This window comes from Marmota flaviventris, chromosome 7, assembly GCF_047511675.1.
Source record: "Marmota flaviventris isolate mMarFla1 chromosome 7, mMarFla1.hap1, whole genome shotgun sequence".
NCBI lineage: Eukaryota > Metazoa > Chordata > Mammalia > Rodentia > Sciuridae > Marmota > Marmota flaviventris.
The window spans coordinates 42,232,167-42,254,316 of NC_092504.1; the positions used below are offsets into that span (position 1 = coordinate 42,232,167).

Here is a 22,150-nt window from a genome sequence, read left to right on the forward strand (position 1 = left end):
AGTCTACCTGTTAACATTCTCAAAGGTTGTCAGAATATAATGAGAATGTGACTGTGAATTCTTTGTACAGTGAAGAAGAGGGAGGAAGGAGCAATCAGCCTCCAAACAGAAGTTCTCATCCTCAAAATGGTTGTGATAATAGTATACCACTATATTTTTTTACTATGAATACGTTTATTGGTTTATAAAGTATATAAATATTTTGCAGAGATATTCTTTATAAGAAGAATAAAGGAACAAGTAAAAATGGAAAACAATCACGTTAGGTCTAATTCCTCCTCCTTCATTTTAGCAATGAGATAAATGATAGGGTGGTATATGTGACCTTGCAAAAGAATTCCTTCAAGTGTTTCAATTTTTTTTAATAAAATGACGTCAGTTGCCAAAAGCATCACATCCTTTGTTATGCTACATAATACTGATACAAAATGTGAAAAGTACAAAGATTGTTATATATAATATAAGGTTTTAATATATTACATTTGTTCTACATAACAGACTATAAATATATGTGCCATAGCATGTTTTATAGTCATTGTTCCCAGCATCTCACACTATGGTACCAAATGAAAAAATACATTTTCTTTCTGTCTTTTCTTTTCTTTTTTAAAGGAAAAAAAAACAAGGGCAAAAACCAGTAGAAATAGCTTTATGTGTTAAAAGTCTAAATAATACAATAGATTTTGTTAAAACTTTGGCTATAAGGTCATTTTGAAATCTGGCTAATAATCATTCAATGAGTGAACAAACCCAACCAGGCTATCTGGAGTGTAGAGAAGCCAAGTAACTAAAATACTGAAGGGTTGGGGATGAGGATGGGGGAACAAAGGGAAAAACCCTTCCTGCAGCTTTGCCACCGCAGCTGGACACTGAACCCACGGCACTCAGTCTTGGACACATCCCATCAGGACACATATGTGGGCATTCATCCAGATGAAACCAGAAATTGGTTGGTGCAGTTGGAGTCCGTCAGCATGACACGGAGCCTCGGGCTGAATGTCCCTTCTTTGTGGCGCTCTGACTAAAGGATCGGCCTGGGAGACAAGGAGCCAGAGCCTCATCATTTCCTTCCTGGGGCTCAGCCAGGAGACACATAAGGGTCCGGAAGGAACTCTCATCAGGAGTAGGAAACAGCACCAGGAACTCGCCTTTAGCCCAACTGGGAAGCGCACGCAACCTTCTAAAACCAGAACAGAAACCTTTCTGAACCCTTTACATTTCCCAAGGGATCACGCACCACTTCCCCAGAGCCACACAGCGCATCCGCAGGCTCCGATGCTCTCTCCATAGCAAGCTCAGTCTTCCATTCCTTCAGTCCACATCCTACACGTGAGGTGGACTCGCAGCCCGTGTGCTCAACCAAGCCTCCTAGGTAGACTCGGCCCTGCAAACCGGTCCCATCTCCAACACCTAAGGCACCTACACTGCTTGGTTATCTTCTAGTTTTTAAGTTGTGCCCGCTCCCCAAGTATTGCCACTTCTTTAGGAGGGCTGTTCCTAGAACTAGTCTCTTGTTCTAATCCATGGTGAGACCCACCGCAGGGAACATTATACACGCTTTTTAAATGAATGAAAAAGAGAATACGGTCAACACTGGGAGAAGACACAAACACATTCTTAGGTCACAAGCAACCTCTCAGGAAATGCCTAGAGGACTAGCCCTGCTGTCCGAGGTCCTTTTCTGAAATGAAAATCAAATGCGGCTACTTCCGGGTGGTGGAAAGAACAACACTTGACAATCTGAGCAGCACCTCTCATGTGATTTACAGGAGTGGGGGGGGAGCACGGGCACCTCCTTTTAAACAGGAGGACAGCTCAACGTGGTCCCCGTATCAGGCTGGAGAATCTGGGCTGTGCTGCCACCTTGCACTCCAACCTCCACCAGCTTTAAGAGTTCTGCCTCCTCGCTGGAGTACACAGTGGTGTCCGTGTCATCGGAGTGATACCCAGACTGGTAGCCGCTGGTCTGGTTTGAGCCTTCAGATGCCACCGACTCCCTGCTCTTGCTGGGCATCATTCCACTGTGGAAGAAATGGCAAGCAAGTGAGTTGGAAGACACAGGACAGTTCTTTGGCTTTTCACCCTAACCCCACTCCCAGCTCCACGTGGGCCATAATCTCCCTGGAGACACCAGCTCCCTATCTCTCTCACTTGCTAATCGGCATATCATGTTTGCTCAGACAAGGTCTATTTTCAGGTACTAGCATGAACTAGTAGATGCAGATAAGTCCTCTTGATCGGGTCCAAGTCTTTCAAGCCCAGGATGAGATGAAAGGCAGTTCTGTTGAGTTGTGCACAGGCTCCAACCAATGGAAGATTTTTATGGTCTTGCAGACTGACGAGTTTGTATACAATGATAACAGCCAAAGGGCCTCTTTCATGATGTTAAAGGAAACTGGGACGTTCTATAAGTTCACTTGTGCTTTCCCCATTCTGTCAATTAGAGGACCACAAGGCATGGGTAGGGTGTTAATAAAGTTCTTGAGCAACTTTAAACTTTACTAACTTCAAGCGTGTGTGCAATCAAGCCAGACATGTCAAAAACTGCTCTTTGCTCATCAAAACCACATTCCTTGGATGGACTGAGGCCCCGATCACTCAGCAGCAACTGGATAATGTGCTCAATGGCATAGTTAACAAGGTCAAAGCTTAGAAATACAGGCTGTGTGGATCCAAAACTCAGGATTTACCCTTTCTCAAGCCATTCTAAGATGTCTTTTCTCCTTAATAGACATTCTGCTTAAATTATTCATTTTCACAACTTCATAAAATGGGTTTTGTTAACTCTGTGTTCACTTATGATTTAAAAGTTATTTCAAAGAACTACAAATACAATTTTTCTTTCAATCCAATTCACAGTAAAACTAGTTTAAGTGTCTCAAGCAATGGTATGGTGCCTGGCACATAGGAGCTGCTCAATAAATATTTTAAATCAATATGTGAAGTATATAATTGGCTCTCACAATTTCTTATTAGGCACTAAATAAAACAATAAAATCACACAATGACATTTGTTATTATTACTATTATTGCAATAAGCATCACTCAAAAATCCATGGGTGTTCCCATTTTATACAGCAGTTATGGAGATTAAAATCACTTTCTGTTCTTACATAGAGTGAACCCTCTAGCAAATGAATAACTACTCTTATTCTATTACTTTTACAAATATAGGTTTTCATAAATATTTTATGCTAAAAGCAGGTACACCTATTAAACAACAATAAATTCCTACTGAACCATATGGGGGAGATTATATTCAAAGTCAAATTTAATACTTTTCTCACAGTTAAATACTTAATAATTCAGACAACAGCATTTAAGCATATTAATTAAATAGATATGTATCTATTGACATACCATATTCTTAAGAACAGATGCATTCATTTATATGCCAGTTTGAAAATTCTTCAGAGTCCACAAAGATTTTAATCATATCTCAGGGGTCACATCCAATGACCCTTTTGTTATTTAGCCAATACCATACAAACTACTGGCCATAGTAAGCATACTCAGAAATTCCCAAGTGTTCGCATATTTGGTCATAGAAATTGACCAAATCTTTTTTCGTGGGGGAGGGGGGGTATATGCTTTAGACTGGTCGCTTAATTTCATTGGTTTGTGTCTATTCTTTGTTAGGTTGCTAATTTAGGATGCTAATTTCCCCAACCATCAAAGACACTACAAGGAAAAGCTACACTTACATTGGAAGTCCTAAATTTCTTCCAAAACTTCCTATTGAAAATGGTCTGTTTTTATTTGACTATGTCTTACCTAAAAGATGGAGCTAATTTGGTTCTGTCTTCCAGAGTTTTCAGCTCTTCTGATGCAAGAACCATACCACTGTCCGTCTGGTTGTCCTTTTTAAGAGACATTGAGATGGTACAGTTGATTGAGTGTATTCTGATTTCTTAACCCAAATCTATCAGACAGTATCCTCCAACTTCTTGCCAAGGAAGGTAAAGGTACCCTAGGCAGGAACTGTGCAGGATATTGAGGAAGCTGCTGCTAGGCCAAGGAGAAGATAAAATGTAGGAAGAAGCTGAGGATGCCTGCTTCCATCCCTCTTTTTCACCAGAATCCCTTTGCACGTAAGTGAAATTGAGCATAAAGCTAGACGACCTTGAACCTCAGACCAGGCACGGTTCTTATGAAAACACCCAAGTTCCATCTCCATAATGACCCCATGACACATACTCTCAAGGACAGCCTTATAATGAGACTCCAAGACTCTAATGCTTAGGCTAATATTTATCTAGCTAGTGTTTCATCGTTGGTATTATTTCTAAGACTATTTTTAAAAGATGTACTTACATCTGGGATTACTTTTACTTCTGGTTCTTCCAATGGGATATCTTCAAATGTTTTTACACTTACTGGCCGGCTCTTTCGCTTACTGTTCTGCAGATACTGACTGCAAAAGAACAAATATTTATATTTGAACCGTGGTATATTTGGCTGCAGATACCACAAGCAATACCTAAGTTCATTATCTTTCAACCACAAGTTTAATAGCAACCTTCCAAACATCCTTTAGAAAAAGAAACACAAAACAAAACAAAAAATCTTTCTTTGCTAGCACACACTGAAGGCTTAATTTCCTGTGAAAGTCCATTTAAAAGTATAATATAACTGCAGAGCCTAGAGGAGGCCCTGTTCCTTTGAATCTTTCTTCTGAGGTCCAGTACTTGGACTCTAGACAACAACAGCAGGCTGAGTGATCAGCTACCTTCTCCTTGGCCCTGTCTGTAGGCAGTTCCCCCATTGAGCTCCAGGTATTTAACAAAGTCTTTCACATCTTTCCAGCCATCTCCTAGAAAGCTGTTCTGGATAACGTTCACAGAGCAACCTGGGCAGAAGAAACACCTGTAGTTCTCCCTAAAGGAGACTGACTCAGGAGTGATCTGAAGACAACTCCTTCCTTCTGCACATGACAGGGGCCTACTGTACGCCCAGGAAGGTGGGTGGAGTCTCACCACCCACTGTTTCTATTCCCCACAGTAGCATTTCTCAAGAAGGGCAGTGGCTTGAGGGTTTTAAGATGTTTGTATTTCAGAGTCTATCATTGATAAGTAACAGGGCAAAGGCTGAGCCTAGTATTTGGTAGGAAGAGTAACGCTTTATCAACCAAAGCTTATTTTCCTTTTGAATTCCAAAGAGTGACAATTTCCCTCAGAGGCCTAAAGAATGAGACTTGGCAGGCAGCAGATCACCTCTTCCCTGGGAGACCTTCCTCCCCTGACACAAGGCCTTGGGTGAGTCTAGGTGATGCTAGCAAAACCACTTACAGTCCCCAAGTGGAGAGAAGGGAAGGTCTTTTCACGGGGACAGAAAACAAGTCTTCCCTCATCTCCACCTACTTCTCATCACAAATGGCTTATGGAACATGTGGCACAGATTCTGGGCCAAAGGAGAATGGAAGCTGAGTCTCTCTCCTCTTCCCCAGCAGCCTGCTTCCTCCCCTTAGTGAGGGGAGAATGAAGTTGACCAGTGACATCCTCACTCTGACAACTCCACAAGGAAGAGGACATGACACACAGAGAACAAGCACGGCCCATTTTCTCCATGTCCAGTCCCCAAAAGTAGTGGCTGCCAAAAACTACCAGTACCATAGTCAACCATTCAGGAAGCCTTTACTGAGAATCCGCCACACACCCGACACTGCTCTGGATGCTCTGCAACCATCATCTCATGGTATCTTCACAACAGTGGGGGGCGGTAAATACTCCAGGGGTGGTATGATCAACTCAGCTCTCCAGATGAGAAAATTGAGGCCTACAAAGGTTAAAGAACTTGTCCAAAGCCACACGACTAGAATGTCTGGAATGATTTTGAAGACAAGGATTTTAAGCACGAGAATGACGGTCAGATGTACCCTTTAGGAAGGTGAGACCAGAGGCAGTGAGACCAGTTAGGGAACACTGCATTTATCTGGGAGAAAGAAGGTCAGCCTGACTGAAGAAAGGGATACCCACTGGCTTTGGAGAAGTGAATGGATTCCAGAGACACCTGGGCTCGGGCAATGACGCAGCCGCCTTCAGTTCCTTGAATTCTGAGCCCACTAATTTAAAAAGTAGCATGGTCCCACACAGTGGACAAAGCATCTTCACAATACTATGAAATAGAAATTCTTATTCCCATTTGGAAATGAGAAAACCAAGGTTCAGAGAGAAAATGGTGAATAAAGAGTAGAACTGATTCAAGCACATTATGAACTCCCAAGCTTTGTAATGTTTTGAACAACTAATAATAAAAAAAAAAGAGTAGAACTGAGATTCAAATTCAAGTTGGCAAGAAAGTGGTTTCTTTCTTTCCTTACTCCACATTGACTCTCTTGGAAGAAGGAGAAAGGAAAAGGTAGAAGAGACTGGAAGACAAGACCATTCAGGTCTTTATTAAGCACCTATTATGTGCACAGCCCTGTTCTCACACCTGTGTGCGCCAATCACGTAGCGGGCAGAGGGAAGGCTAAGTATGGGGTGTGGAACAAATGAAAGCTGGAGAAAGGACAGTCCCACTTCAAGCAGCCTAACCTCAGAGCCAAATGCAGCCCTGCCGGCTGTCCCAGATTTCAATCTACCAGAGGCATTTAATCACCACCAGCAATTAAGCAGAATGAAGAAAATGGCATGCACCAAAGCCTTTCTTTGGGAGAGAACTGTAAAGAAATCTTTGATAAACTGCTGGGAGTGGGAGATGAGACTCCCAAAGGAAATGACAGAGTAACCACAGATGGTCCCCAAACTGACCTCAAAGAGATGAATCCAATGAATATGTGTTTTTTTTTTTTCAGGAAGCATGCAAATTTGGGGCCAGAGCTGACCTACAGGGGAAATTAGAGACAAAGCTAAGTCTAGACAGAAGTGGTCCTTTCCCCACACACTTCTCAGCCTCTTCTCTAAATAAAGGCTGAACAAATATTTTTCAGATAGTTTAAAGGGGCAACGAACCAGGAGCTGGCTCCCGCAGTGATGTCTCTGTCCAGCTCTATTTATAATGTGATAGAGTTGAAAATTATAAGGAGAAAGCAAGTGAGAAATCAGCTTTTCGACTTGGCTGGAAAGAGTAAAGAACAAGTCCCCAGAAAGGTACCCCAGCCCCGTTGCACTCTCCCCCAAAAAGCAGTGCCCCAAGATGAAGTGCGTGTGTAGATGCGTCCAAGATGATTAGAAGGTCAGTGTGAGTTTTATTTGTAGGAAAGAAAAAGAGGTAGAGAGAGTTGGGAGGGGACGCAGACAAAAGATTCCAATTTCCATTTTTTTTTTTTTTTTTTTTTTTTTTAATTATAGCTGTCTTAAAGAGAAACGAGCCTGGGAAGACCACTTCAAGACAACTCACAGGCAGAAAATAGGAGCCAGGCCTGTGCTGGGAGGATGGTGTCACATTTGTCCACGCTTCTGGGGATAAATGTTAACAGCCCTTTTTTAGATACAGCATTGCACTTGGCACTTTCATCACACACACATGACTTCATCTTCTGTTCAGTGCCGTATGCAAAGTGCCCAGGAGAGCCAAGAGGCTGCCAGCTTGGATCTCCACTCAACTTGGTCACAGAAACACGCCGAGTACAGCTCACCCATCAAATGGCTCTCTGATGGAGGAGAAAGCAATAACCGTGTTGCAGGAATGGGGATCAGGCTAGAAGGGCAGATGAACTTGAACCAGGAATTCGTATAGTCTCTCCCAAGCCACTGAATTCACAGTAGGAAAAGCCTACGTGGGGATGAATTAAATGTGGAAAAATCTTTTCTCTCTGAAGGCCCCTCCTTGGCATGGGAAAAAACAGCAGAGTTAGGTACCAGAGAAACTAGGTTTGTCTCAAGGACTTGACTGTAAGTAACTCACTTAATCCCTGTCCTTTATTAAGCGCTCTCGCGTGCCAGGCACATTATAGCACGTGATTCTTCAAACAATCATTTTCAAACAGCACCAGTTGCCTCACCGCATTTCACAGATAAAGAAACTGAGGGAGAGGTTATATTATTTGCAATATGTCATGGAGTGCTAAAAGCCAGCCTTGGAAGTCCAGTTCTACCTGACTCTAAGGCCTGGATCTTTAATCTCAACACTGAACGGCCCACAGGCCATGGGGCTGAGCCTCATGGTCAACATCTACATCCAGAAGAGATCACAGTATCTACCTTGCCTGACTCTGAGTTGTCACATGGGCAAAGTCTGATAATACATGGAAGAGTTATTCAAACAATGCAGGATGCTCTTGACACAAATGGAATGGCGGCGGCTCGCTTGCTGGCTTCTAACGGTATCACAGGACTCCCGCTGCCCTGCAGGATTCCATGAGGCCTCCCCAGCTTTCCTGGGATGTGGCAACCTGGCCACGGGCTGGACACAGGAAGGAGCTCCTTGCCTCAGCATGCAGGAGGGAGGGCTGGGCCCATGCTGTCAGGGGTTCCAGTTAAAAGAGGAAAACACCAAAAGCAAAGTGAAGTGGCCCCAGCCTTAGCAAAGGCAATTTTAATATTATGTTGGAGAAAATGGCACCAACTCTTTCCTGATGCACAGGTGCTGGGAGACAGAAAAAAAAGCAACCGCCTGCAGACCCTTTACAGCTCAGGGCAGGACTGCAGAGCATGTGTTTTAAATAAGCCCAGAAGCCCCATTATGCAAATAAAATGCTGAAAATCAGATGCAGAGAGGCTTCTGAGATGTGGTGTCCAGTCTACCTCAGGACAGAGCCCCATGGCATGCTGTGTCTTCGCCAGAGAGCCATACGTGTGTTTTCATATATGCAGAGAACTCTTCCTCCCTAAATCTCCCCTAAGCCATTTAATTCACATTAATAAAAGCATGCATGGGGACGATTTCAATACAGATGTCTTGGTAAAATTGTGTCTCTCTCTGGAGATTAACAAACTGTGGCATTCCAGCTATTTGCAGCTGCAGGGCTTAGAATTCTTGAAGGAAGAGCTGGGCAGCAACGTGGGCTACAGATGGACAAGCAATCAGCTCCCCAGACCCTCCTCAAGGAGCACGGCCCGTGATATGAGTGTCAGGGCTTGAGGTCCCTGGAGCGTGATGCATGTGGCAGCTTTATAAAATGTCTTCCTTCCATGCCCCCTCCCAGAGATGGCCTTGAAGCCCCCAGAGGAAGCCGGCCATATACCGAACCTGATTCCTGCTGTGTTGTCATAATGGAATTTGGGGTCACACACTTCCTCTTCCTCCATACAGGAAACAGGTGAGGTAGGCAGAGAGAGTCCAGAATCCTCTTCCATGCTCAGAGTCTCTGATATTGGAAGAACAATGTAGTCTTTGCCATCCTGAAACAATAAACACGGAGCATTATTGTTATGGCTTTGGTCCTTCAAGGGCCTTTTCATGAAAAACACAGGCCACGGGGGGCTTGGGTATGGGTGTGCTGCTCTCATAACAACTGAACTGACTTTCAAGACAATGTTAAAAACGATTTGTCAAAACAGAAGGGTGCTTGGAAGGGATGTGTGCATGAGGGTATATTCAAGGAGTCTAGAAAACACAATATGGGTTAAGGGGCCACGGAGAACCGTGGTTACATGGGACGAAGAGGTTGTAGTTGTGGAGAAGGAGAGAAACCATTTCTCGACCATCAGACCCTTCAAAGAGCACAGCATCCAATTTTAGCCTCTGCCCTTCAAGGCAATGGAAAAGGTGATGGCAGCCTAAAGAAAAGCAAGAAATGGATAGCAACATGGGTCTTCTGAAAAAAGATATCACAATTTAACAGTATTTTTCAAGAAAAAGAAAGAAAAGGTAATTTGATATGTTTCAACGCTTGCAAGGTTTATTGATTAAAAACAGATTTGTCCCATCTTTCCCAAGTGGTTCAAAAGAAAAAAGAAGGAGGAAACTGGCTTCCATTGTAGTAAGAGATGTTGACTGGAGATCAACTTTCTAATGATAAAGGCCACGACTATGTGTTATCGGGGAGTTATAATAGCTGAGATTTTTACCAAGAGGGGAAATTCATCTATCTTCCATAGTTGGGATATAGTTTTGCTTGCAGAATTTATTACAAATTACTTAAATTTCCTTCCACTGTTGATATTCTGTGGATTGACCAGATTTTTTTTTTTTGTAAACTTTGGAAGACTATTTGAAGAGGTAACAAAAAGATAAGTAAGTAGGAATAGGAGTGATCTGCTCCCAGATTATGAATTAGGATCTCATCTGTTTAAAGGGTAAGGATAGCTTTTAGAAAAGTGCCGTCGCTTACATCTAGAGACCAAGGCTCCTTGTTCAGTGGCTGAGAGAGAAGAATGGTAGCCTTGAGAAAGGACAAGCAGTAGAGGAGTCTTTGCATCTGAGTACGCTAGTGTGGAAGTTGGAGGCTTACAAACCTGCTGAGCGTTCGCTTGTAGAAGATTTCCCAAATGTTCCACCAACTCTGAAAACGTGGGTCTCTGGTTGGGCTCCTCATGCCAGCAGTCAAGCATGGTCTGGTACCTAGAGGAGCAAAACCCCGTTTGCATTATCTGCCTTTTTCCTCCCGGATCTGATGCTCAAAACAAGCAGCCTATTGGTGAGCATTTATAAAAAGCCTACCATGAGCTGAGATGCTGTATCTCTGTAGCCTGGGGCCCTATCCTTGGAGGTCCAAGTGTGTAGAGAAAAGAAAGCACATTCCATCTAATAAGAGCTGTTCAGTATGGATAATAAAATGCTGTTGTTTCAAGAAGCAATGGTTCTGTGCTTGAGATTATGGAGAGCTTCAAGGGGAAAGGACACAAACTAGGCCCAAAAGGAAGATGAACGTAAAGGAAAGTCCCCTGGGCAGGGAGATGTGCAAGGAAAAGGAACAGAAGGGGACTTTGTAAAGCCTTACATTTCTGGTGTGGTATAATCAGGGGCCCTCATTCTTGTTCCCTCTTTCAATCGCCTACAAAATTCTTCATCAATCTTTACCCCCGGATATGGAGAAGCACCTAGAACAAAACAGGAAAGGGGCATAACATGACTTCATTTTCCCTCACAGGAGGCCCTGAGCCTGATTCTTGAACATCCTGATCACCTATGTGTCTTTTTTTCCTTCTGGATTTTACAATCTGCAGCTTCACTGAAATTCCACGTGATGGACTCAGAATACAGGAGAGAAAATGACATCCTGACATCACCGACTTTTACCATCCTATTGGGAGTCTGGGGGCTAGGGACAAAGAGAAGCAACTTACCTAAGGAAAATATTTCCCAGAGCAAAACACCAAAGGACCACACATCACTCTGAATTGTATACACTCTGTCAAAAATTGTTTCCGGGGCCATCCACTTCAAAGGGAGGCGGGCCTAAGAGGATGGGAGACAAGAAATCAGAACCCGAATTAGCAAATAACTGAAGAAAACACTTCCTTTGTTCTTGAACACAGGTCCTGTAGCATACTGTTAAGGCATTTGAATTCCGCAATTTAACAGATCACAGGGCTCATCATTGGAACTTACATCTCCTTTTCGGACATAATCTGGGTCTTTGTAAATATCCCGGGCCAAGCCAAAGTCACAGATTTTAACCACGTTCTTCTCTGACAAGAGGATATTTCGTGCTGCCAGGTCCCTGTGAATACACTGAAAAGAGAATTTTATATATATATTAGGTCTCTGCACAGCTGACCTTCTCTTCTACATCTGTTGTGACCTCATGCTTCAAAACAATCCCACACCAGAGAAGCAACTGATTAACAAGGACTGGGCTAGGATCTTTTATCAACACTTCAGGAAAGCAGTCTGTGAGCTTTGCTGAGACGCACATCTGTTTATTCCATAAAGAGCCCAGCCTTCGGAGCTGAATAATTTAGTTGTAGTGTAATGATGGGGTCATAAATAGACTTCTCTAGGCCATTAAAGAATGTGTTTCTGGTCACATCCACACATCCCTTTTGCCGGTGCCATGTATGGTTAAAAATGTACTATTCTAAGGAGGTCCCTGAATGGATTTATTTTGAATGAATGCACGGAAGTCCAAAACAAGGGCCTCTGTTGGTTTGGTGCTCTCTGTTGATTTCCCTATTTGACCTGGACTGAAGTTGGACTGGCTGAGACAGGCAGTTCTCAGAGGGGCTCATCCTGTTTCCAAAGTGTTAGGTTTTACCATAAGAGTAGATTACATAGCAGCTAGGGAGGCTGAGGCAGGAGGATTGCAAGTTCAAAGCCAGCCTCCGCAATTTAGCAAGACTCTGAGCAACTCAGTGAGACCCTGTCTCTCAATAAAATACAAAAAAAGGGCTGGGTATGTGTTCAGTGGTTAAGTACCCCTGAGTTCAATCCCCCAGAACCCTCCCCCAAAAAACTATTACAGCAAATTCAGCCTATTATAAGTCAAGGTGATTCTCTAGTGCACCGAAAAGCAGGATGAACTCATCTTGGCTTCTAATAAAATCTATTTTTTTCTGCTTATTGATTTTCCTTTTCTATCTGCTAACTTCATCTAACTTCCTTCAACTAAGCAGTTCTCATAATTATTATCATAATTCTCATCTAAGATTACAGGATAAAGTCGTGAGGGATTAAGAGTCTTAGAGGACATGAGAAATGAATGAAAAGCCTGGATGAGAGGCTGAAGTCAATGCGGCACGGTCACAGGGGCCAGGCCATTGCTTACCCTGCCATCCTGCACCTGGACTGCTCCCAGAACCAGGTGCATTCAGCAGCACCTTATCTAGCATGATGAAGCACCAGTACTACAAACACAGTACTTCCTACTCTCCTTCCAACCAAAGAACTTCCTTTTTTTGTTTTTCTTTGTTTTTTTAGATATACATGACAGTAGAGTATATTTGGACATATTACACCATTTATTAAGTGGAGTATAACTTATTCTAATTAGGATCCCATTCTTGTGATTGTACATGATGTGGAGTTCCACTGGTCGTATATTCACGGATGAACATAGGAAAGTGATGTCCTAGTCATTCTACTGTCTTTCTTATTCCCATCCCCCTCCCTTACCTTCATTCCACTTTGTCTAATCCAGTGAACTTCTATTTTTCTCCCTCCCTGCCCTTCCTTGTTGTCACGTATTAGAGAGAACATTCAGCCTTTGGTTTTGGGGGGACTGCCTTATTTCACTTAGCATGATATTCTCCTGCAAATTGGTGCGACCACTCTGGAAAGCAGTATGGAGATTCCTCAGAAAACTTGGGATGGAGCCAGCAATTGACCCAGCTATCCCACTCCTCAGCATATACCCAAAGGACTTAAAATCAGCATACTACAGTGATGCAGCCACATCAATGTTTATAGCAGCTCAATTCAAAATAGCCAAGCCATGGAACCAAGCTAGGTTCCCTTCAATAAATGAATGGATAAAGAAAATATGCCATGTATACATGAAGAAATTCCCTTTTAAAACCCAGCAGCCAGGTAATACTCAAGAAACCATCTGGTAGATCCAAGAAAAGTCAAAGGACTCCCATTCCCATACCTTCCAACCCCATTTCCTTCCTAGTTGCCAAAAGGAAGCCTGACTACATGGTGAGCTTCAGCCTCAAATAATAATAATAATAAATCATAATACACAAGAAGGGCAGAAGGCCTTTCTCTCGGGGAAAACCCTGAAAGGCTCTGGTTTTCTCCCTTGCCATTGGGAGAGAAGACTCCAGAGACATCTGAGATCTGGAGGCTTTAGAAACTGTGATGGGCCTTAAATGTCAGGGGAGAAAATGGGTTAGGGGTTTCACTGGAAAACAAAACACTTAAGCCTTTCCTTCCCTAGTAAGGGCAGAGCCCATACGTTTTGTCAACAGACAGCTTTTACTGAACATTAATTTGAATTTTTTTTAAAAAATTTCCTGTTTAATGCAAAGCTAGGCATCTTACCCTCTGCAGTGTTGGTGGTGGCTTTCCCCTCCCTCTCCTCTCCGTGGTGTTTACAACCTTTGGAATATTTGTAACTTGTCACGTCCCCACCTCAGCCTTTGTTTGCCCTACTTTTCTAATTTTAGCTCTTTTAATCGCTTTCATCTGAAGCCTGTCCTTCCTGGTTTCTAATTATATTACTAACAAATACTTCTTGGTGGATGGTGATGAATGTAAAATAAACCAAATGCAGACTGCCTTACACCAAGCTATCTGCAAGGCCCAGCTCCTCACCTCTCCTAGGTTGTTGCTCAAATATCACGTACTTAGGAAAGCCCTCCTCTTCCACCTTGTTTAAAATCAAAGTACAAACACATAGAAACACACACAAACATAACTCTCCTGTATATACTGTGGGCTTTCCTGCTTACTTCCCCCTACAACAAACACTCCTATCTAACCTGCTCTGGACGTGACTTACGTATATTGCTATGGTTGGTTGCTTCCACTAGAAAGGAAACTCTATGAAGCACTTTGCTGGTTGGTGCTTAGAAGACTGTCTGGCACTTAGTAGATGCTCAGTAAGTACTTACTATATGAATGAATTTCATAAAATTCCTAACCACCCCCTATTAGCAGACACAGAGCCTCTCCAGCAGAGCTTTTTCATGAATCCTACAAGTAATGCAGGAATTTCTGCCCCAAACAGACATAATGACTGGCTCTAGACACCTTATGTCCATACCTGTGATCTGAAGAGAGAGGTCTCCTCCCCCAGATCTATCTTACCTTCCGTGATGCCAAGAACTCCATGCCCTTAGCCACTTGGAAGCTATAGCAGATGAGATGCTCCAAGGTCAGGAAGTCCTTGTACAGATCCTCTGAAGCTGCCAGAAAAGGCAGAAGGACAGAGGTGAGGAGTCTCATGGGTTGGTACATTTTGTTTCTAAATCTGCTAGAGTAATGATCTTTTTTTAAGACTTGGGAGGTAAATTTCAGAAAAGAGAAGCACAGAGAAAATCCTTCTATCTTCTGTCAATTTGCTGAATCCCAGTATTATTAACCTTCATCATACCCTTAGGAGAAATACTGGTTTTTCCATTTTAGTCAAATTGAACTAGTAAATACAGGAAGTAGAATGGAGGTAAAATTGGCCTAGAGAACAGGGAGCAAAAATAAGACCTTTCCAAATTTGCTGTTTTAAGCAATTGCTTTTTTCATCTACCCAGAGGGATAAACAATAGTTTCATATCAAAAACTCTAAAAATAAAACAACAATATTCAGGGTCATCAAATCATTTTTTTTTCTTTCCAGGCTTTGTCCTGGGACAAAGACCAAAGGTCAAACTATAATCTACAATGGATAATTAAAAATACCAAAAACAAACTTACTTCTCTCACTTTCACACTTAAAAAGTGCTTTTAATACACTAAATCTCCCCCGTGAGGATGTTTTTTCCTCCAAGGATATGAATGAGAGATAACAGGAACATGACAGAAAGATGAATTTACCTAAATTGGTAGGATTTACTTCAGTGCAAGGGATACAAATAAACCCTGTGACATTCATGAGGGTTTCAAAAATGATCTGCTAACTTTGGTCAGATAAGATAAGACTTATGACCTCTTTCCTGGACCTAAATACCAGAGTAAACACAAACTGAGTTGTAATAATAACCTCGTAAGTATTAAAAAGGCTGTAACCTTTTCCTCAATGAATTTTTTTTTTTTTTTTTTTTTTGGTACCGGGGATTGAACTCAAGGGTACCAAGCCACATCCCCAGCCCTATTTTGTATTTTATTTAGAGACAGGGTCTCACTGAGTTGCTTAGTGCCTCGATGTTGGTGAGGCTGGCTTTAAATTCGCAATTCTCCTGCCTCAGGCTCCTGAGCAACTGGGATTACAGGCATGAGCCACCGTGCCAGGCCCTCAATGGCTTTTATACTTAAGGGGCTCTTCAAGGACGATTAGTGAGACCACTTCATTTTCCAAAATGGAGGAAAAATTTGAGGCCAACACCCTTTCTACCCCAACACCCGACCTTAATCCCCTTGGGTTTCCAGCTCATTGGCCCCCATTTTGTGAGAGAGAGGGAGCAGGGAAGAGATGGTTCCACTTGGTTAGATGAGGTCTAGACAACCTCCCCACTCTCTTCTAACCCAAGGCCTGACCTCACATTGCCTCCTCAGCGTCTTAAGAGGAACAAGTTAGATTTAAGTTCTACCTGTAGACTTATGTCAAGGAAAATGGAAAGGAATCTCTTCCACTGTTTCATGATTGGGTTCTTCTAAACTCACACCTTAAAAGGACCCGATGTCTCCATCCATGGAGCTGTCTCTGCTCCTTCTGAGGAGAAGCTAGAGGAAGACTTGGGAAGTAAAGCAAGTCCTGGAGCTGACTAAAGTCTGGGTGGTTAGACTGAGGCCAGAGCTCCACCCACAAAGAGCACTAAAATATCACTGGGAACATAAGTAAATAAAGACAAGGCTCCATTGAGGAAGTAGGGCTGGGACAAGATGTGAAAAGCCACTTGGAGCAGAGCAGAAACGAGAGTTGGCTCCTAAACTGTCTTAGAGAAGGCTGCATAGGGTGGATGGACTCAAAGCCTTCCATGTTGCTGATGAAGTGTGCAACGTGGGGCTGATGGTTTAGAGCAATGGGGAGGCCACTTAGGCCCCAGGGAGCCCCTTACCTCTCCCCACTGAGCGTTCCTGCCAAAAAAAGGCTGATCCAGTATTTTAACCATATTGGTCTGATTGTTAGCAGGTGCTAACTTGGGCCACCCAGATTTCTCAGCATGGCCCTGTTCAGCCACTCTACCTAGCCTAGTATTTATTTAGGGCTTTCACACTTCAAATTTGGGAAGACTGAATAGAAGCTGCCTAGGAATTCAGATCTCTTTCCAATATGAACCCCTTGCCATGACCACGGTCCTGGTAACGCCTACCACCTCGTGTGTTCCTGTGAAAGCAGGAATCCGGCATGTAGCTAGCAAAGGCAGGTACCTTCTTCTCCCTCCACGTCACTGAGGGATCTCTCCTCAACAAACCCAGAGCTGGCTGAGCTCTGGCTACTGGTGATGCTGTCCAAGCGACGCTTCAAATCCACAGAGATTTCCCCAACATAGTCTTTTCCTTGACGGAATCGTGCCCCTTTGGTCTAAAAAGGAACAAATGAACAAAACAAATTCTTGGGAGATGAAATGGGTCCTTAAGATGTCTTAAACTGTAGGAACAACTGAAACTCTATAAAAGCAGACAAGAACGACATCAGGATTATGCCATTGCTGGACTGAAATGTGGGGCACAACTTGTATATAATAGGGTTTCTTCCATAAAACCAAGCTCCCAATTTAGCTCAAAGAGATAAGTTCCTCTTTCAGGTTGCACTCACACATGTCCAACCCTGGTAGGCCTTAGACGGAGGGGACATAAACTTCACAGGGCCAACATGGTGAGGGGAGAGTAGAATCTAGAGATGTTTTCCTTCCGCCCTTCCCTTTCCTTAATCAAAACTGTCTTCTCCCCAACTCTGGCACCCTCTGTAATGGGTCAGGAGATTCAAGTCACAAAAATAAAGCACATGTACCCCCAGAAGGCGAGAGCGGAAGTTACAACAAGCAAGAGGGCACGTGAGAAGTTTGCTCACAAGCTCTTCACAGAATTTCAGCTAAAAACCTGATCTGTACCACTTTGATTTTCCCTGACTACATGGCAAAATTGAGTTAGGAAACAACATACCTTGTAGGGAACAAATTCATTTCTCTTGCCTCGTAAGTAGGTTGACAGGTTCCCAAACTTGCAGAATTCCACAATCACCATGAGAGGGCCTGCAAATGGCACAGTGTGTCAAGAAAGACCCATTCCCATTTGTTTCTCCCTAAGAAACAAATACAAATACTACATAGAGAAGCCCCAAAGAAGAAGGCTTCATACAACCTTTCTTTGAGACAGAATTACAGAAATCAGCTGGTCTCAACCCTTTTATGCTATAGCTTTTCTTTTCCTGAAAAGCAACTGCATGGAGATTAACCAAAATTTCTGAAGAAAACCTTTTTCCTTTTCAATGTAAGCACCAAGGTGTCTCCTTTTGGGAGGAGTTTAGTTTTCTTATCTGAACACCTTTTACACAAGTAGCAAACTGTATCATAGTGTTGTGACATTCCTTAATTCACAGGAAGTTTTAGAATATTTTAATTACTATGCTCATTAAATTTCTGTGAAATGTTAAGTATATCCAGGAATCTGCAAAGTACTCTAAATTAAGGAAATAAGAGCCGTGGGTAGTGATCATTTCCCTCAAATACTAGCAGAGAAGCATGAGTCAAAATCGGCCATCCAGAACCATCCACAGGTACTTACCTCCTGGCTTTGTGCAGGCACCTAGAAGGTTGACCACATTGAGATGGTGGCCAATATGAATGAGGATCTTGAGTTCAGACATAAGGGCTCTGTGTTCACTGTGTGTTGCTCCTTCTACAAATTCAGGATAAAGAGGAAAATCATCCTTGTGGGTAATACATCGGGATAACTGATGCTCCCTCCCCAGTACATGCAATTGTGCAACTTATCCACTCTGGGTAATATAACTGTAACCTAATTTAGAGATCAGGCACATTTTCTGAAAAATCAAGTGTATATTCTATTTCCTAATTCAAAATCAATTTCTTACTTTAAGTGAGCCCAGAATGTTTGGTATCGTGAAGCAGAGAACCTGTCTGCCACAGAATCGTGTTCAGATTCTCTAACTGTACAAAACTGGATTTTGATGTTCCAGGATTACTGAGGTTCTTAAGGCCTGGTCATTTTGCTGCCATGCATTCATTATTCCCGTGTGCCAACAAGCCACTTAACAAGGGCCAGCTAGTAAGGCCAGTTCGCACATGAAGCTGATGGAGCTAATACTATGCATTTGATCCTGGATGGACAGCTGCATGTCCCTCTAATTCACAGGCATGGTCTGCATTTCAGGGCCTGGTGAGCCATCTCAAAAATTACATACCTCTCTCACCAGTAGAGGAAAGGCATAAGGAGAGAGAGGGCCCCTTCTGGCAGAGGGTCAGTAGCACGATCATCATCAATGAAAGCACATCACAGTTGAAGCATAAAAACTTCATGAGCATCCCCTCCCCAAATCAAAATGGCAGACGAGATTCATTACTATTAGGATGAACAATTCCTTACGAAGCTTTTAATTTTAAAAGAATAACCCATAATCCTTTATTCCTTTGCATAACCATTTTTACTTTGCAAATTATGTTTTATGTGTGAAGTTCTTTTACATATTTTCCAATTCTAGAGAACATGTTGTTTTTGCATTTCACTATTTTTACTGATATCAAATTTCCTTCCCCTGTTTCTAGAGGGTCTATAATTATCTTACACCACGATGTATTAAACATTTTTAATATAAACAGATTTTTTTCCTCATGACCCAGAATCACCCGAATAATTGTACCAGCTGAGCCCTGTATAAGAGCTTCAGGCACGGTGGGTGACTCCATCCCCAAATTTGCTTGCTAGTCATGCACTCTGGCATGAGGTTACAAAGGAGGGAACTTATTCCAACTTGCACAAAGGTGTTAAAGAGACTGGCTTCATGCTTGCCAGTTGGCCCACATAAGCACAGAGCCACTGATACAAGCCTTACATCATATAACAACAGGATGCCACAGATACATCACCATATGATTTTGCTTTTACCTTTCAACATTTTGACGGCCACAGTCTTACACGTTGCTGTCTTGTCAATTCCAAAGGCATCAGCCTCAATCACTTGGCCAAAGGCACCACGGCCAAGAGGTTTACCTAAAAACAACAGCAATGACAATGACAAAATGGGCTTGGATTATCGTAGCACCAAAGCCACATGCAAAGATTCCAACTAGACAGTGTGATCAGACAGCCCATGTTAACACGGACAATCCAGTTCACTCCCTTGTCCTGGCTTAGTTAGTCATTTAACGACTACTACTCTCCAAAGGTCCTGCTTTGGGTGATTATACAGGGACTCTCCCTCTATGAGGCTAAAGGGATGATTATCCAAAATCAAGAGGTGGAATTAATATTTCTGAACTAGATGACATCTAAATAGCCTAGGTTTGTCTTCATCCCAAGGGAGGACGAGATGGCTTGGTAAACCCAATATCAAACTGATAGCAACGGAAATCGCACCTAGCTTGAGCCGGTCCCTAGGGAACTCCCATTTGCTGGCATCATAAGGCAGGCGTTCACAGTGCTCGTCCAGGGGCAGCTCATCTGGATCCATGACAATGGACAAGTAGCCCGTCTTCAGTTCCCCTCCATTGGCCTGGAAAGCATCAACCCTCCCAGTCACACACACACACCCTGTTGTTTTGTGTACTTATTATTGTTGTTTAATAGGAGCCTCATTCCTGATGTCTCATTTTCCAATAAAACTCTAGGAGTTTCAGAGTCGTCCTATTATCATACTGCTGCCAGTGTCCCCTCCTCTCCCCAAATGAGGGCAGAATTAAGTTTTCAAATCTTAATTACGCTAGACAGTCCCAACTCTCCTCTAGTGGCTTCTATCAATTAATGCCCAATGGTCTAGCCAAAGAAAATGGGCAAGAATGTTATTGTATTGAAATGAAAATGTGCCCATTGAGCCAATAACAATGGGAAGAAACAACTCAAAGAACCCCAGTCAGCTTTCATTAATCATGAAAACCAACATGCATGGGACAGAAGGGAAATTATTTTGTTACCCGCTTAACGGTCCGCAGAACGATGACAAGAAGTAGCCAGAAGAACATGGCAATCACTGCAGTGCCTACTAAAATAATGACTTCCAAGTTGGTCTTTTCCTGGGCACCTGGGAGACACAATTGAATGAGTGTCAACAGCTGGTGACAAGGTTCAGTAGGAAAAGACAAGATCTCAAGCCTATCCATTCTGAAGAATCCTAGAGAGAAATAACCACGCACCCTGAAGTTGCATGGAGTCTAGAGCATTCAATGGAAAACTTAAAGCTTAAAAAACATTGCTCATGAAAACTTCCGGCAATAAAATTCTAAAGTAATTAAGGATAGATGTACAAATGTCTTAAAAGACACACATAGAATATGGTTGGAGAAAGTATCATTTGAAGGAAAGAAAACCGATGACATTCTACAGGGAAGGCAAGTACATCCATTGGGGGATAATAAAGTCTGGTTTCGTGCTGAAAGTCAATGTTTTGATGTGTATGAAGTTTGAAAATAGATCGTTTAAGAAACCACATTTGGAAATAAGTGAAGTTTAAACAGAGGGCTACTTGTGACCATGCACCTACTCTGCACTTTAAAAATATTGCCCCACTTAATTCTCTCAACAACCTGCAGTTTTCAGAAGAAAAAAAGAAAAGATCATAGAGGTTAAGCTACTTGATTGGAAGTACACAGGCAGTAGACAGAGGGCCAATCAGCAGTTAAACCAGGTTGGTCCAACATGAGCTGACCATTACACTCCCCTGCCCCCTGCACAGGGGGACCTTGAGTGAGGAAAAGAGAGCACTGAGATGAGCACATTGTGTGCCACCTAGGAAGAGGAGTTTAAAACCACTTGTGAAAGGAAAGAGAAAAGGAAAAGCTCAATGTGGACAGGAAAGCTGCCAATGCTCCGGACTCCAGGGTGTAGTTCCAATTGGGAGAAATGAAATGCAGAAGGAGGCCCTTGACTACGAGTGATTAGTGAAGAAGTGATAAGGAAGCAATTATCACTTGGGGTCTCCCATCCTAGAGTGGTGTGGCTCAAATTAGGCTGCAAGCTGTGGGAAAGGTCCACAAGTAATTATTAGTTGGCAAAATAAGAGTTCAAGGGACACGAGTCCCAAGTGTCTGGAAGTAGGCTTTGCTTCTCCAGTGGTCCTAAGGAAGTGGTTCCACATTTACATACAAAGATTTAAGATCCATCTGTATGGAGAAAGCAGAGACTTCAAAGATTTCGGCTGCCTGTAGATGTGTACTATCAGTATTTCTGTTAACATCTGGGAACCTAGCAGGAGTACTGAACATCTACCTCTCCTTTTCTTGGCATTCTCTGCAGGTAAGAAGCTCCTGTGATCTCAGTGCCAATGTTCCCTCGTAGGTATCTGTAACCAGCTGCAGATAGCTGATAAAGGGAGGCAGAGCACAGCAAGGCCACCCTAGGATTCACCCTAGAACTTGAATTCCTTTGAGAGCAACAAAACCACCACATCCTTTGAGATGTTTACTTGCAAGTGCAGTTTATGAAACAGTAATAAACCTACAGATTCAAAAATATGTCCATATGTCTAGATGTAGTGCTTGGATCTGACAGGTTAAAGGGACCAAGAGACAAGTTAGGATGAGTTCATAGAAACCCCTTAGTCTCTCTCCTGTAA

General features: G+C 42.8%; 1 protein-coding gene across 4 annotated transcripts in view; it reads right to left on the reverse strand.

The window, feature by feature from the left end:
• Positions 1-205: 205 nt before the first annotated feature.
• The window catches only part of Kdr (kinase insert domain receptor), a 43,906-nt gene continuing 21,961 nt past the window's right edge, over positions 206-22,150 (reverse strand). Inside the window, exons 16-30 of one of the 4 annotated variants that reach the window (XM_027937320.2) lie at positions 20,514-20,620; positions 19,960-20,095; positions 19,489-19,593; positions 18,148-18,261; positions 17,527-17,615; positions 16,792-16,945; positions 14,575-14,672; positions 11,434-11,556; positions 11,169-11,280; positions 10,823-10,922; positions 10,338-10,443; positions 9,130-9,281; positions 4,315-4,414; positions 3,775-3,860; positions 206-2,021 (exon numbers count right to left, since the gene is read on the reverse strand). In XM_027937320.2, the coding sequence (XP_027793121.2) occupies positions 1,799-2,021; positions 3,775-3,860; positions 4,315-4,414; positions 9,130-9,281; positions 10,338-10,443; positions 10,823-10,922; positions 11,169-11,280; positions 11,434-11,556; positions 14,575-14,672; positions 16,792-16,945; positions 17,527-17,615; positions 18,148-18,261; positions 19,489-19,593; positions 19,960-20,095; positions 20,514-20,620 (1,805 nt within the window). In that variant the 3' untranslated portion in view covers positions 206-1,798. The other 3 variants (XM_071614289.1, XM_071614290.1, XM_071614291.1) reach the window with 3 other exon arrangements.